Source organism: Salvelinus fontinalis, chromosome 1 (genome assembly GCF_029448725.1).
Source record: "Salvelinus fontinalis isolate EN_2023a chromosome 1, ASM2944872v1, whole genome shotgun sequence".
NCBI classification, from domain to species: Eukaryota; Metazoa; Chordata; class Actinopteri; order Salmoniformes; family Salmonidae; genus Salvelinus; species Salvelinus fontinalis.
In genome coordinates this window covers 45,355,348-45,371,690 of record NC_074665.1, presented here as the reverse complement: position 1 = coordinate 45,371,690, position 16,343 = coordinate 45,355,348, and the positions used below count along the sequence as shown (strand labels likewise).

The 16,343-nt window shown below is 42.0% G+C and overlaps 2 protein-coding genes across 4 annotated transcripts; one reads left to right on the top strand and one right to left on the bottom strand.

The window, feature by feature from the left end:
* Positions 1 to 45: 45 nt before the first annotated feature.
* LOC129855462 (dynein axonemal assembly factor 3-like) lies at positions 46 to 7,091 on the top strand. 3 transcript variants are annotated; one of them, XM_055923155.1, is made up of 12 exons: positions 46 to 108; positions 555 to 638; positions 1,217 to 1,328; positions 1,574 to 1,667; positions 1,881 to 2,035; positions 2,269 to 2,457; positions 2,655 to 2,777; positions 2,979 to 3,101; positions 5,534 to 5,696; positions 5,924 to 6,038; positions 6,288 to 6,362; positions 6,674 to 7,091. In XM_055923155.1, the coding sequence occupies exons 2-12, from the start codon at positions 556 to 558 to the stop codon at positions 6,810 to 6,812; spliced, it is 1,371 nt and encodes a 456-aa protein (XP_055779130.1). In that variant the 5' UTR covers positions 46 to 108; position 555; the 3' UTR covers positions 6,813 to 7,091. The 3 variants fall into 3 exon arrangements, with proteins under 3 accessions (XP_055779130.1, XP_055779141.1, XP_055779120.1); XM_055923166.1 differs by lacking the exon at positions 46 to 108 and having other exon boundaries at positions 411 to 637; positions 1,222 to 1,328; XM_055923145.1 differs by lacking the exon at positions 46 to 108 and having other exon boundaries at positions 412 to 638.
* A 219-nt stretch (positions 7,092 to 7,310) lies between these two features.
* LOC129855481 (troponin T, slow skeletal muscle-like) lies at positions 7,311 to 11,854 on the bottom strand. Its single transcript, XM_055923199.1, has 8 exons — positions 11,784 to 11,854; positions 11,436 to 11,552; positions 11,083 to 11,160; positions 10,809 to 10,922; positions 10,441 to 10,550; positions 9,668 to 9,758; positions 9,480 to 9,520; positions 7,311 to 7,400 (listed from the first exon to the last, which is right to left on the bottom strand). Exons 1-8 carry the CDS (start codon positions 11,850 to 11,852, stop codon positions 7,355 to 7,357), a joined length of 666 nt encoding a protein of 221 aa, XP_055779174.1. The 5' UTR covers positions 11,853 to 11,854; the 3' UTR covers positions 7,311 to 7,354.
* Between the last annotated feature and the right edge of the window lie 4,489 nt (positions 11,855 to 16,343).

Here is a 16,343-nt window from a genome sequence, read left to right as displayed (position 1 = left end):
ACAAGAGGGACATAGAGGGCGCTACTCTTCATTGTTTGAAAAAGTGTTGCTTAGCAACACATAAACTAGACTGAAAAGGTTTGACTTGAGAGTGCGCTGACAAGAGAGGTGAGTTTATCCAAATGTCACGACACTAGCTAATTTAAGAAGCATCAAATTCAAAATAACTGTATTTGACTTGTGTTTCCTTTCCACCATTCATCATGATGAAAATGATTTCTTTTCGCTCATGAGTTTGTATGCATGGTAACAACATTGCCAGTCAAGTCATTCTGACATCTTGAGAAAGTTACTGTAACGTTAGCTAGTCAAGTTAGCTAGTAAGCTATCTATCTGACTAACTAATTGCTATAATTGTCTTGTTAACAGCATGCGGATATTTATTTGGAATAAGCTTGGTTGAAACTTGATCAACTAAATTACTGCTGAACCCTTTGGCAAGCTACCAGAGGAAGCGTTTTCATGTTTATATATTGATGCGCGACAAGGAAATTAAACATTACAACTTACCCAGTGGAAATAAAACATGTAACGTTACAACATGTCGTCTTCAGAATGAGCACTGGACGAACTATGGAGGGCGCGGGCTGTGTAACTTGGTGGGGATTCAGTCCTGCGCTTGACCTCCTGCGCAGAGGTGAGGATGACGTGCCTCGACCTTGTTCTTCCTACGTCGTTCTTTTTTTTTAATAGAAATTCCACAATATAGCTAATACATACAGAAAAATACTTGCAGGAGATGTTATGTCAACTGCATTATCAGATAACATGAAGTATTATCGTTAGTGCTGCAGCTTCCAAAGCTTATCTTATTTGGCAAAGTGAGATGTTATGTTGTATTTTTTGGTTTTAACCAGTGCAAAATGAATCCCTTACCCAAAACAATTGGACACACACTGGTTGAATCAACATTGTTTCCGGGTCATTTCAATGAAATTACGTTGAACTAATGTGGAACAGATGTCGAATTGGTAGTGACTGTGAGTGAGCTTGGGTAAGGGATGCCATGGTGTCTTACCAGCTGTTTGCAACAATAATAAGCCACAATATTGCAAATTGCTGCATTTTAATCCCAATGTAAATCAATCCCCTTGTCATATTAATGGTGAAGTCTCTCCCCCCCCCCCCCCCTCTCTCTCTCCCCATCCCTCTCTCTCTCTCTCTCTCTCTCTCTCTCTCTCTCTCTCTCTCTCTCTCTCTCTCTCTCTCTCTCTTGCTCAGGCTCAGAGAGGCAGGAGGGTGAGGTAAAAGTTTTACTGGTAGGCAGTGGTGACCCAAGACACATACTCAAGACCATTGCTGGTCTGAGAGACACAGATACCCTTCATGTGAGTTACACCATGTGTAACCTTAATGTCTGACTGTCCCTGTTAGTAACACAATAACACCATAATGACGCTGCGCTATGTTAATGGCATGTGCCTCTTGAGTGCCCAAACCAAGGGATTTCAGTCTTTCATGTCTCCAGTGGTCGGACAGAATTTGCAGCTCCAATATTTAGTCTATGGATATCTTTTTCGTACTCCAGCAAAAAATGCCAAATAAACTATCACCTGTTTCTGTTTCCTGGCAGATATGGGTGATAGAGAATAGTATGGACGTGGTGGCTCGTCAACTGCTGCTCCTCTTTCTAGCTCTGACACCCCAGGAGAGCATGGGACTTCACGGTTAGTCCTTATAGCGATAATCCATAGACTATCCATAGAAAGTGCAATAGAAAAATCTAAGTAGTCTTATATCCACTAATGGGATGCAAAAACGACATTATTTTCTGATGCATGTTGCAATATATTCTGACCTTGTAGTATGTTAAGTATGTTAAGGAAGCTTTAAATCCTATTGTACTTTGTGTGCTTATTATACTGTGTCTGTATTCCCAGAAAAGACGGAGGTTTTCCTGGAGTTGTTTGGGAACAGTGAGGTCCGCAGTCAGACAGAGGAGACACTGAGACACGTGGCGTCACAACTGTCTCTCTCAGTCACTGAGACACTAGAAACACCCACAAATCCCTGCCTGGACACCACTCATCTCAGAGTGAGTAACTGTCCATCTTTCTGCCTACCTATCTGTCAGAGTTCATATTTCAATTCTTGGAAATTGAGAAACTAATTTAAAAAAATATCTACCATCACAATAAATTTGGGGACAGAGTGAATATGAGTAATCTTATATTGATAAATGACCGTTGAGCTTATAAACCAGTGTTCTTCCACCGTTTCCAATGCTTCAATTATCCATAATCCATAAATCCCATTTAACTTTAACAGTTCAAGGAGCGCGACGATTTGGACAGGATATTCAAGCAATGGATCCACCCTCCCCCATCTGTACGTTCTGCCCATGTATCAATAGCCAAGGCCTGGGACGGCCGGGTCCGGCAGCACCTGGGCACCCGCTATGACTCCAGGGCGGGCTGCTTCGACTGGGACCTCACCATGAAGCTACACCAGAAAGGGGTATGTATGTGTCAGCCTGCAGGTCCCATACATGGCTTGACAAAGATAGTGAAGTTGGCACATTTTGGGACAAGGCTAGGTATGTGGCATAGTGCAGCACAATCAAGGGATGATTTTGACACCACACTGATTGTCAGTGAATCAGACTATTAAAGTCCTCATGTTCTTTCCCTTTCCCCGCTCTTTCCTCCCATCAGTGTGGTGTCATCAACAAACAGCACTACAAACTATGGAGGGAGCGGGGCGTGGCCTTTGAGATGAGGGAGGGCATCTATCAAATGGCCAATGAGAGCTTACTCTCTACGCGGGTATTCAGTCATGTAAGTTATTGTTTCTTTGGTAAAACTATCATTGTGACGATTTTGTCAATGGGGTAAAGAATGGTGGTGTATCATTACCCTCTTCTTCCTTGTGTGTGTGTGTGTGTGTGTGTGTGTGTGTGTGTGTGTGTGTGTGTGTGTGTGTGTGTGTGTGTGTGTGTGTGTGTGTGTGTGTGTGTGTGTGTGTGTGTGTGTGTGTAGAGGGGTGACAAAATGGCAATTAGGGGATACTGGGGAGACATTGTGTCCAGTCCTTACCTCTCCTTTGGCATCGAGACAGATGACGAGAAACTGCTGCAGAAACAGAATGGGCAACACGTCAAGGTAATAACATGTAATAACATTGTCTAAACATTGCAATTATTTGTATTAACTTGTAATAATATTGTGTTTATTGTTAAATGGTAGATATTGAGGAGATCTTGCCTGACGTATATCCAAATATTATATCTCATAAATAATTCAGCTTTATGTCTTTATCCTGTATGTATGTACAGTACCAGTCAAAAGTTTGGACACACCTACTCATTCCAGGCTTTTTCTTTATTTTTAATATTGTCTACATTGTAGAATAATAGTGAAGACATCAAAACTATGAAATAACACATATGGAATTATGTAATAACCAAAAAAGTGTTAAACAAAACAAAATATATTTTATATTTGAGATTCTTCAAAGTAGCCACCCTTTGCCTTGATGACAGCTTTGCACATTCTTGGCATTCTCTCAACCAGCTTCATGAGGTAGTTACTTGGAATGCATTTCAATTAACAGGTGTGCCTTGTTAAAAGTTAATTTGTGGAATTTCTTTCCTTCTTAATGCGTTTGAGCCAATCAGTTGACACACACATCTCAACATCAACTGTTCAGAGGAGACTGCGTGAATCAGGCCTTCATGGTCAAATTGCTGCAATGAAACCACTACTAAAGGACACCAATCAGAAAAAGAGACTTGCTTGGGCCAAGAAACATGAGCAATGGACATTAGACCGGTGGAAATCTGTCCTTTGGTCTGATGAGTCCAAATTGGAGATTTTTGGTTCCAACCGCCGTGTCATTGTGAGACGCAGAGTAGGTGAACGGATGATCTCCGCATGTGTGGTTCCCACCGTGAAGCATGGAGGAGGAGGTGTGATGGTGTGGGGGTGCTTTGATGGTGACACTGTCTGTGATTCATTTGGAATTCAAGGCACACTTAATCAGCATGACTACCACTGCATTCTGCAGCGAAATGCCATACCATCTGGTTTGCGCTTTTTGGGACTATCAATTGTTTTTCAACAGGACAATGACCCAACACACCGCCAGGCTATGTAAGGGTTATTTGACCAAGAAGGAGAGTGATGGAGTGCTGCATCAGATGACCTGGCCTCCACAAGCACCCGACCTCAACCCAATTGAGATGCTTTGGGATGAGTTGGACCGCAGAGTGAAGGAAAAGCAGCCAACAAGTGCTCAGCATATGTGGGAACTTCTTCAAGACTGTTGGAAAAGCATTCCTCATGAAGCTGGTTGAGAGAATGCCAAGAGTGTGAACAGCTCTCATCATGGTAAAGGGTGGCTACTTTGAAGAATCTCAAATCTCAAATATATTTTGATTTGTTTAACACTTTTTAGGTTACTACATGATTCTATATGTGTTATAGTATGTGTCATAGTTTTGTGTAACTATATGTGTCATAGTGTAATATGTGTAACTATGTGTGTTATTTCATAGTTTTGATGTCTTTACTATTATTCTACAATGTAGAAAATAGTAAAAATAAAGAAAAAACCTTGAATGAGTAGGTGTGTCCCAACTTTTGACAGGTGCTGTATGTATGGGTTTTTTATGAAAAACCATGTTTTCATCTAACCATTTTTATGCGTAAAGTACCTTTCGGATAGAAAACTCATGACAGGCTTGATAGAAACAGAAAATTGTCAACAAACTTTCCTAGATGTCGACAATTTTGGGAAATAAATCTGGCGACAAATGGCAGTGGAAACGCTTTTTGGCGCAGTTGTTGATAAACGTCATGCCGAGGTAGACTGCAGTCACTTGATGCTATGTTGTGTGGTCCTGCCACTCGGACTTGGAAAATCATGCAAAGAAGTCTACAAATGAAATACGTTATAATGACCTTCACAGGGTGGTGACAGTGCAAGTTGAAAGCTTGATGCTCATTTACAATTAAATATCAAGTGTCCTAATTTGTTTTCTGGTGACATGATTATCAGTGCTTGGCTGCCAATTGAGAATTATCCCACTGGGCACAGATGTCAATTCAACGTGTATTCCACGTTGGTTCAACGTAATTTCGTTGAAATGACGTGGAAACGATGTTGATTCAACCAGTGTGTGCCCAGTGGGATTGTTCTCTTATCCATAATCTCATCATGCACTGTATCTGCGAGCCGTTGGCTAGAATGCATTGTCTCTCCAGACCAGAGTGGGCTAATCTGCTGTTTATCGCAATACTTTTTGTGGTAAAACCATTTAAAGAGTTAAAAATGGGATGGAAACACAAAAAAAGTTCTATTTTTTTTATTGGGTCAATTTAAAAGTTGTGTGGCAAATTGTGCACTGCAACATTACACCGTTTTTTATTCTCAAAAAGACAGTTTGATGGAAACACACCTCTGCCGGTAAAACGTGCATATCTATCGAATATTAAAATATTTGCTTGAAAATCTTTCGACAAATGAATGGAAACCTAGCTAGAGATATTATTTTCCCCTCCCTCTCATGCCACGTTCTCTCCATCGCTGACAGACAGCCCAGGATATCTCGTATGTGAACGTGCAGGCGCTGTTCAAGTCTTTGTCCTGTAGAGGGGGCACTCCCCCTACCCAGACATGCAGTGAGGAGGGGAAAGAACTTGTAGCACTGGAGCCAGTGTCACAACCAGAGGCTCATCACAAATCACAAATCAACGGTAAAACTCCCAATGCTGAACATTGCCTTGAATAACACTGTTGTATACTATGTCCTGCTGCACTAAGCTGTAGTATATAGCCTATAAACTTGGTGTTGACTGCAAAGTATTATACCATATACCTGACACAGTAAAATACAATACAACTATTACACTATGTATTTTATCCTATACAATTTATTGTATTATGTATATTTATTTTATCTTATACAATAAAACAATTTCAGAACTCATGCACCTGAATGGGGTGTCAGTGACTTTCCTGCCCGTGGACTCTCTCTCCAAACTGCCAGAGAAACAGAAATACTCCCACTTTTTCAACAGCATCTACTGTGCTGCCAGGTACTCCAGCAACGTTCCCTATTCATTTCAAAACATCGATTATCACACAAGCGTATTTATAAAAACCTATTACCGTTGTGAACTCCATGACCTGGAATGAGGAACAGTGTATTATGTGAAACTCAATCCCTTCTTGGGATCCTCACTCGAGCAGTGAGGGTTACTGTGGTTCCACGGTTCTGCTGCCAGTGAGTTTCATAGCCTGTATCTCTCTCTCTCTCTTCCTCATTCCTCTTCTTCACTGTGAAGTATGGTGCACCATTTGAACCCGACACTGAGACAGATTGCTGCACCCAAAGCCGCCCTCGTGGTGGAGCTGGCCAAGTGAGTTTCTGTCATACTTGTGACTGTTGCCATGGCAACATGTGGGACTTCTAGAAAAGACGGATTTACTTATTGTATTTCACTCATTGTGCAATGCTCATTGTATTTTACCATGTTTGCAAATCAGTTTGTATTCACCCACACAATAATTGGTTCATTGCATATCATACTTTTAATTGCAATTAACATAAGAATATACACTTAAAATTGTCAACGGGTGATTTGCTGCTATTGACAGGTCACGGTTTTTCCTATCCACTATTCCTGTGTTTGAGGCTGTTCAGTGACTGTGTCCTCTCCATATGTCTCAGGTACCTATTGGATCTTACCAAGGAGCAGGAGGTGGGGTTTGCCGAGAAAGTCGGTGACGTCGCCAAAGAGGCGGGGTTTGAGCCCTCACAGGAGGAGAAGAGGGATGTTTATGCCACGTTCACGCTACAGGAGGAGTGAATGTGTTCTGTTCCATCAGACACGCTTTACTACACTTTACTCCGCTTTACTCCTCTGACACTTCAACCCGTTTGATTTGGTTGGAATTCAGTACTGCAAGAGGGGCAGAGCTATATACTGAAAATATGTACAGATGAGACCATTCTGTTCATTGCCGATTGAAAGCAAAGGTAACATTTTGTGAGAGTTCAATCACATTTTAGGCCTGTTGATCCATCTGTTTTGATCTCACGTCTGTTCATTGCCTATTAAATGAGAGCACGACTGCTTCACGAATGATTCCATGGACCTGTAGTTGAGTTGTACCCATTTGTAGCCTACCCAATTCCCTCTAGTGTTACAGAAGTAAGGATAACTTGTTTTGTTAAATATATACATGTTTTAATGAGTACTGTAATACATAGAATCTGTTTCAGTTAATGGCACACAGTAAATCGTGTCACCTCAATGAGTTCAAGAGAAAAATGTTGAGACATTGTTTTTGTCACGCTTTCCTGAAACAGAATATATGGTCTTCTTTCTTCACTGCTTCCACTGTGTGCTCACTTCCAGCGACCTCCAACCTTTCCCTTACCATGGACCTTTTTACTGCAGAGATAGAGGGAGCTTGGGTGTGAAAAAAGCAGAGGGTTTTCTAATGATCAATTAGCCTTTTAAATTGATAAACTTGGATTAGCTAACACAACGTGCCATTGGAACACAGGATTGATGAGTGCGGATAATGGGCCTCTGTACACCTATGTAGATATTCCATTAAAAAATCTGCCGTTTCCAGCTACAATAGTCATTTACAACATAAACAATGTCTACACGTATTTCTGATCAATTTGATGTTATTTTAAATGGACAAAAGAATGTGCTTTTCTTTCAAAATAAGGACATTTCTTGGTGACCCCAAACTTTTGAACGGTAGTACACACACAACCAGTCAAAAGTTTGGACACACTACTCATTCAAGGGTTTCTTTATTTGTACTATTTTCTACATTGTAGAATAATAGTGAAGACATCATAACTATATAATAACATATGGAATCATGTAGTAACCACAAAAAAGTGTTAAACAATTCCAAATATATTTTTGAATCTTCAAAGTAGCCAACCTTTTCCTTGATGACAGCTTTGCACACTCTTGGCATTCTCTTAAGCAGCTTCACCTGGAATGTTTTTCCAACAGTCTTGAAGGAGTTCCCACATATGCTGAGCACTTGCTGGCTGCTTTTCCTTCACTCTGCGGTCCAACTTATCCCAAACCATCTCAATTGGGTTGTTGGGTGATTGTGGCGGCCAGGTCATCTGATGCAGCACTCTATCACTCTTCTCCTTGGTCAAATAGCTCTTACACAGCCTGGAGGTGTGTTGGGTCATTGTCCTGTAAAAAACAAATGATAGTTCCACTAAGCGCCAACCAGATGGGATGGCGTATCGCTGCAGAATGCTGTCGTCGCCATGCTGGTTAAGCGTGCCTTGAATTCTAAATAAATCACTGACAGTGTCACCAGAAAAGCACCCCCACACCATCACACCTCCTCCATGCTTCACGGTGGGAACCACACATGAGAAGATCATCCGTTCACCTACTCTGCATCTCACAAAGACACGGCGGTTGGAACCAAAAATATCAAATTTGGACTCAGACCAAAGGACAGATTTCCACCGGTCTAATGTCTATTGCTCATGTTTCTTGGCCCAAGCAAATCTCTTCTGATTGGTGTCCTTTAGTAGTGGTTTCTTTGCAGCAATTCGACCATGAAGGCCTGATGCACGCAGTTTCCTCTGAACAGTTGATGTTGAGATGTGTCTGTTACTTGAATTATGTGAAGCATTTATTTGAGCTGCAATTTCTGAGGCTGGTAACTCTAATGAACTTATCTTCTGCAGCAGAGGTAACTCTGGGTCTTCCTTTCCTGTGGCGATCCTCATGAGAGCTAGTTTCATCATAGCGCTTGATGGTTTTTGCGACTGCACTTGAAGAAACTTTCCAAGTTCTTGAAATGTTCCGCATTGACTGACCTTCATGTCTTGAAGTAATGATGGACTGCCGTTTCTCTTTGCTTATTTGAGCTGTTCTTGCCATAATATGGACTTGGTCTTTTACCAAATAGGGCCATCTTCTGTACACCTCTCCTACCTTGTCAAAACACAACTGATTGACTCAAAATCATTAAAAAGGAAAGCAATTCCTCAAGGCACACCTGTTAATTGAAATGCATTCCAGGTGACTACCTCATGGAGCTGGTTGAGAGAATGCCAAGAGTGTGCAAAGCTGTTATCAAGGCAAAGGGTGGCTACTTTGAAGAATCTCAAATATAACATATATTTGGACTTGTTTAAAACTTTTTTAGTCTACATGATTCGATAGGTGTTATTTCCTACTTTTATTCGACAATATACAAAATAGTAAAAATAAAAAACCCTTGAATGAGTAGGTGTGTCCAAACTTTACTGGTACTGCATTATATATCCTTACATAACCTACATTTCCTGTCCTCTAACCCTATTCTGCTTTCAGGTATTAGAGGACACATTCAAAGTTTGAGTAGTTGGCACAGCATGTAAATTGTCAAAGAAGGCTAAAATATTTTGTTTTCCTATTGGCAGCTGACTTTAATATATGTTCTATAAACATTCAGTGCTAAGGCAGACAGAATTGGAGAAATGCACTTACAATTTCTGGGCATGAGAAATTCTATTCAGAAGAACGTTTATCTGCAAAGAAAATAATATAAAAAGGCATTTTAACACACATATCAAATACTTTAAGGGCTAACCAAACTAAAGAGGACATTCCAGGGGGGAAAACTACACTGAAACGTTAACGTAAATAACTGTGGTGTACAATCGCAGTCTCCTCACCTCGTATTTCTGTCGTCTCGTCTTTTCAGTCAGGTCAAATTTGTCTGACTCAAGCTGGTAAATCCACTCCCACATCTCTTTAGCTCTCTCCCTGAGAAGACACAGAGCATTAGGAGTCAGAGAAGGAGGACTTGTACTCTCAATCGTTGCTCACTCGGGAGAACAAGGACTTTGATAATGCAAGTGAAGCTCATTGAAGCCTACTATTCCATTTGAAGGTGTAAGAACCAACGCTGGAGATGAGAAGCAGGTACGGGGAGTCAACATTTAATATAGCACAGACATTGACCACCGTCAGCACCGGGTACCATAACGGCATACGAACATCAATCAACAGACAGATATAGGGGAGGTAATGACACAGGTGATTGAGTCCAGGTGAGTCCAATAATTGCTGATGCGCGTGACGGGGAAAGGCAGGTGTGCGTAATGATGGTGGCAGGAGTGCACAATGCTGGGGAGCCTGGCGCCTTTGAGCGCCAGGGAGGGGGAGCGGGAGCAGGCATGACATAAGGTTCTGGCTCCGATTTTAAGTATCCCGTTTCACTGCTTCAACAACAAATAATACATTCCAATCTCTAAGAGGGCATTAATTCCCATTTTATACTATCATCCCGAACCGTACTGGGCTAACTCAGTTCTTTTCTTTTCAAATTGTATTTTAATCTTAAACAGCACGGTCCAAGACCTATGGTAGATGCGTAGCCAGGCCAGCGCAGTACAGCTCGGCTCAGCTTGGCTCGGCTCAGTAGTCCGAAAAGGATATCACTGACCTCAGGCCGTCCTCTCTCAGGTTGTCAATGGCGAGGGGTTTGCGTCTCTCCGCCAGTGTCTTCTTCTTGATCTCCCTTCCTGTTTGTCTCTTCCCTCTCCTCTGCTCTGCCTGGGGGGGGGGGGGGGGGGGGGGGCATCATCACCCACAACTCGATCAGCGAATAAACCAGCACTACGAGGGTTAATTCAGTTAACACATATTTCATACACACACATTTTCCCTCTTACACATACACACACACAAACTAAAGCACCTTCAGTATACTGTAAACGCTTACAACCAACAAAGTGTAAGCATTGGTAAAGATTATGCTTAAGAGCTATTCCACTAGTATCTTTGTCTCTGCAATATCATTAGCATTCTGACCTTTGCCAAGAAACCCCCAAAGTGAGCCCCCATGTTAGAGAGCACTTTCTTCTTCTTGGCGTCGTCATCCGCCCGTTTCTTGGCTTCCTCGTCCTCCTTCCTCTGCCGCTCTTCCTGAGTACCAAAAATCGAATCTTTTTACAATAGTTTTATCATATCAACACGTATTCAATTGATTTCCGTGACTAATTGTTTTTGACTGCCAATGAACATTTACAACAGGTGCCTCGATGGTGCTAGCTTAAGCAGATGCTCTGTATTGCCTTAGGCCTACCGAGATTCTCATCTGTCTGTCCCGTTCTTTTTCTGCTCGCACGCGCTGCTGCTCCGCTCTCTCTGATCTGCGGTTGTCCTGGAATAGAAACCAAGTGCAGACTCACCTCGTAATAGCCATTAAGTCCTTAATTTATACATACCACTACACTAATCACATATCAGCCTTTCCCTAAACACATACATTATTCCCGGACATAAACTTGTCCATGGAGAATCGATGTATATACTGTATACACTATAGAGAGAGAGAGAGAGAGAGAGATGCCTGCAACAAGCATATTAAATGAAACATTAAACAAAACATACAAGAGAGAGCGAGAGAGAGAGAGAGCGATGGGGTGATTGACCTACAATCCGGTCCTTGAGTCCAATGAGCTCTTCCTCTTCTTTCTTCCTCTGGTCAAAATGGACGTCGATCAGGGTCTGCAGCTCCAGAAGATCCTTCTCCATTCTTTTCCTGTGGATGTCCTGTCACAAACCAGAGTTCATGAATACAAGTAGTAAATCAATAAAAGGGTCTATATATACATAAGGGACCCTTTTTGACAACCCAGGTTAAGTTAAGTCCCGGACTAATAAGCATTTTCATTGGAGACTATTGAGAATGCTTTTTCGATCAGGACTATGATTAATCTGGGTCTGGGAAACTGTCCGTAAGTGTGATCAGAAAAGTAAAACAAAAACACAGATAAAACCCACATGTCGGCTCACGTCAAAGTCCACCCTATCCCCTTCAGGATTTTTGGGGGCAGCGAGCTGGGAGACCATGGGCCTGTTAAAACAAGATGAAGTAAATGAGTTACATCAGGATTAAACACACTGACAATCTAAATGCCAAACTACTAAATATACTTAAATTACTACTAAAGGATTTGCCTTTGTTAAACTGTGCATGTTGTACTTTGTACTGTAAAGATACATTCAATTAAAATTGTTCTATTTAATGATATGCTTTGTATTCAGATACAATATGAAATCAAACTTCAGTAGATGGTTTAACCAGACACAGATTAGGCCTAGTCCTGGACTAAAAGGTGCTTTCAATGAAGATTCTCCATTGAGAATATTTTTTGGCCAGGACTAGGTCTAATCTGTCTGGGAAACCGGACCCAAGTGTTCTTTGTCATGACAGAGAAAATCCTCAAAAGAAAAAGAAACACGACTTAATTCACAAATTTAGCAGTAACTGTTAACTTGTGAAGACAGACATACATACTTGTATTTAGGACGTTCCACTTCTTCTTAGTACAAGGAGTGGAAGAAATGACAGAGAAAATCAATATCAAACCAAAACACAACTAATACTTTGCAATGGTCGATTTCAACTTCCCTGTAGGTAATTGGGTTGAGTGGGACTGGGATATCATCCTTCAAATTTGTTTATTCAAATGAGGAATAAATGATAATCAGATATAACACACCAACAATTAACATGTTTACAATGGTGAACAAACTATTACAAAATAGGTAGGAGGGGAGAAAGGGAAAGTCAGACAGCATTAGAAGATACTTGAAGTCAGGCAGGTATGTTTGTGCACAACAGTGGCGTGTATTCATGGGTGCAAAGGGAAGTATAGCTTCCCCCAAAAATTGACCAAGATAAAAAACCCATACAAAATAACTTATCTTTCGTCTCAATGTGTTTCATAAATGTTCTTCAATTCGCAAGGTCGCACCGGTGAAAGCATACGAGCGAACATAACAGTGCCCCTCTGTTTCAGTATGTATAGCCCATCTATCTGATGCTCTCTGGTCAAAAATAGTATGACATTGTTGCTGCCCATAGCATTGAAGACAAGGGAAGCCAGCGAGCAAAAAAGTATAAAATAATAGCCAATCAGCGTTGAGTTAAACTGAGTGAGCTCAGCAGTGAATGGTCCTGGCGCACCAAAACAAAGGAGTGGCTGTTCCACTGGATGTCATAAGGTGAATGCACCAATTTGTAAGTCGCTCTGGATAAGAGCGTCTGCTAAATGACTTAAATGTAATGTAATGTAATGTAATGAGTCAAGGGAAGTCAGTTTGAAGCCAAACATCATTGACAGAAAAAAATTGTTGCATTGTTTTGTCTATGTCCTCCGGTGGCTAGCTAGCTAAAATGTCTTAAATTAGCCATGGATGGAGATAGGGATTTGAGCATGTGGTTTTACTTAATTCTCCGTACTGGCCAATGATTATAACGTCGCCGTTAGTTCTGATCCAACCATAAATTCACACATTGTACCCCTGGCCTTAGAGGATGGAAGTTCAACATGTAGCTAGATGGATGTAGTAGACTAATGATAACTAGCTGGCCTGGCGCATCGTTGCTCATTAAATGAAATGAAGTAACGAGCAAGAATTTTAGCCAGATAGCCTAGCACAACAAACTCTAAAAGCATGTACTGTATGACAGAGTCATAGCCTGTTTAGGGAACATGAAAGAGGTGGATGGCATTGGCGTTTCTCTACAAGTTGGGTGAGTCAGCATGGTTTTCTACTTGCAAGCACACACACACACACACACACACACACACACACACACACACAGACACACACACACACACACACACACACACACACACACACACACACACACACACACACACACACACACACACACAAGCACAGAAATCAATAACATGGACAGATCACATCATATTTAGCTGACATTGACTGTAGTAAATAGTTTTTGGTATCTTTAGTTGTCATTGTATTAGATTAAGCATATGTGATTAGATGATGTTGAAGTTGAAAGGGTGCTTGAATAGTGGCGGCAGCACCTGTTTTCTTTGCAATTTAAAAAAATATATATATTTAACCTTTATTTAACTAGGCAAGTCAGTTAAGAACAAATTCTTATTTACAATGACGGCCTACACCGGCCAAACCCAGGCGACGCTGCCCTATGGGACTCCCAATCACGGCCGGTTCTGACACAGCCTGGACTTGCGGTAACTCTCCGTGGTTCTAAATCAATATTCTTTTAATAGTCCGAAAATGTTATAAACATTAACTTTCTTGACCATGTTGTAGGTCATGTAACTGTTTGTTACATGCAATATGCTTTGTGGACTTCACCGGACAGTTTTTTCTCTCCGGTTTTGTGATGAAACAAAAGGCGTGATTGAATTTATTCTGCCACTGTGTCTGTCTTCTTATTGTCTCAGCCTTAGGCCAATATATCATAGTGGAAAGGCATATGAACTAACAGGTTAAAGAGCAAACACAATTATCACAACACATACAGTAGGTTGTAATATCGATTTTTTTTCCCTGGCTTCCCCGAGGATTTTACCCACGCACCACTACTGGTGTACAACACCTGACACTCTCTGTACTCTAAATGCTCTGGCTCTGTTCACCAGGATCAACACCAGGCCCAGGGTGAGAGGGAGAGACAGGGGAGAGGGAGAAACTGGGGACAGCCATGAATGGATCCAGGGGACACAAAATAACTTATGTGGGGTAATGTTCATAAAACTTTACCATTGAGTTCATTACTCACAAACCCTCCATGATCGACGGGTGGTATTATTTGCTGTCCCTGAATATGAGGTTGACAGACATAGCAAAATACTATGTCTCTGAGTTTCCAGATAGTGGATTCAACGTGGTGCTAAAGTTTATGGGCAGGCCGTTTGTTGTAACATATTCAACTGATAAGAGAATCTCGCTCTTGTTGAGGAACATGTTCACCCCTCCCATGGGCACGGCCAGCAGCAAGAAGCAGAGTCGCAATCATATGTCCCTTCTAGAGACATTGGTTGAGGGCATTCACTGTAATGTTTCAGGGTCTACATGGAGTAATACTATTGGGAGGATGTGTAATATCAAGGATCATGTTAACATAAAGTTGTGACTCACCTCCTTCCTCGTCCTCTGTGGAGCGAGTAGGTGAGAAAAATAACAGGTAAGAGAGGAGTGGGTGACATTGAGACAAAAATACAAGTGACAGAAAATACCCTTACCCTCCTGCTGATCCCTTATTAAAAAAAGAGAAAATATGTGTTATCAGTTTTGAATACATATGAACAACAAAGTATTAAATGTAGTTATAGAATATCGCTAATAGTTCTTTGAATTAGAATAGTTGATGATTACTCACTCGTTCTCTTCCTCTATGGCAGACATAGTTACTCTGAAGAGAGAGAGGGGGAGGGAGAGAGAGAGAGAGAGAGAGAGATGTGTGCAACAAACACAATAAACAAAACGGATGACTCAGATGACCATTAGGAGAAACTACAGCATTTAACTTATCAAAGGATCACGATCTCACTGTAAACTGACCGTGTTAGCAGTGGGTGAAATGAGTAGCCATGACTATAGTAAATTGAGCCCATGTCAAGTGTGTGTGTTTGTTGAGGGGGGGGGGTAAACTACATGGGTAAACGTGGGAAGATGTTTTTATTGCGAAGGTCGAGATGAGGGAAAGACCATTGTAAATAGAAGGGGACAGAGAGGCTGAGGGTGTGGCGGTATCAAGTTGCCCAGGATAAGAGGGGCATCAGCCGCTGAATTCCACTCAGTTGGTTTAATTTACAAGAGTGACAGCAAGATGGAGAGATTTAGATGGGCCCCCATGCCACGATTTACAATAGCCAAATCAATTATGATAACTTTATCGCCTTGCACTGGGCTGAATTGTGGAGATAGCTTCTGGCGAGCACATGGAGGGCTGTGCGGCCCCACAAAGAAATGCCACCCCACACCACGACTGACCCATCGCCAAACCGGTCATGCTGGAGGATGTTGCAGGCAGCAGAACGTTCTCCACGGCGTCTCCAGACTCTGTCACGTCTGTCACATGTGCTCATGTGCTCAGTGTGAACCTGCTTTCATCTGTGAAGAGCACAGGGCGCCAGTGGCGAATTTGCCAATCTTGGTGTTCTCTGGCAAATGCCAAACGTCCTGCACGGTGTTGGGCTGTAAGCACAACCCCCACCTGTGGACGTCGGGCCCTCATACCACCCTCATGGAGTCTGTTTCTGACCGTTTGAGCAGACACATGCACATTTGTGGCCTGCTGGAGGTCATTTTGCAGGGCGCTGGCAGTGCACCTCCTTGCACAAAGGCGAAGGTAGCGGTCCTGCTGCTGGGTTGTTGCCCTCCTACGGCCTCCTCCACGTCTCTTGATGTACTGGCCTGTCTCCTTGTAGCGCCTCCATGCTCTGGACACTACGCTGACAGACACAGCAAACCTTTTTGCCACAGCTCGCATTGATGTGCCATCCTGGATGAACTGCACTACCTGAGCCACTTGTGTGGGTTGTAGACTCC

What these genes read in the sequence shown, in the direction of transcription:
- LOC129855462 (XM_055923155.1), top strand. Translation starts at nt 556, where the DNA reads ATGAGCACTGGACGAACTATGGAGGGCGCGGGCTGTGTAACTTGGTGG. An exon ending in TGGACACCACTCATCTCAGA is followed by an intron (nt 2,036 to 2,268) that starts GTGAGTAACTGT and finishes TAACTTTAACAG; the next exon opens with TTCAAGGAGCGCGACGATTT. An exon ending in AGAATGGGCAACACGTCAAG is followed by an intron (nt 3,102 to 5,533) that starts GTAATAACATGT and finishes CATCGCTGACAG; the next exon opens with ACAGCCCAGGATATCTCGTA.
- LOC129855481 (XM_055923199.1), bottom strand. Translation starts at nt 11,852, where the DNA reads ATGGTCTCCCAGCTCGCTGCCCCCAAAAATCCTGAAGGGGATAGGGTG. An exon ending in TTGGACTCAAGGACCGGATT is followed by an intron (nt 11,161 to 11,435) that starts GTAGGTCAATCA and finishes TTTCTATTCCAG; the next exon opens with GACAACCGCAGATCAGAGAG. An exon ending in CGAGACGACAGAAATACGAG is followed by an intron (nt 9,521 to 9,667) that starts GTGAGGAGACTG and finishes TTTTCTTTGCAG; the next exon opens with ATAAACGTTCTTCTGAATAG.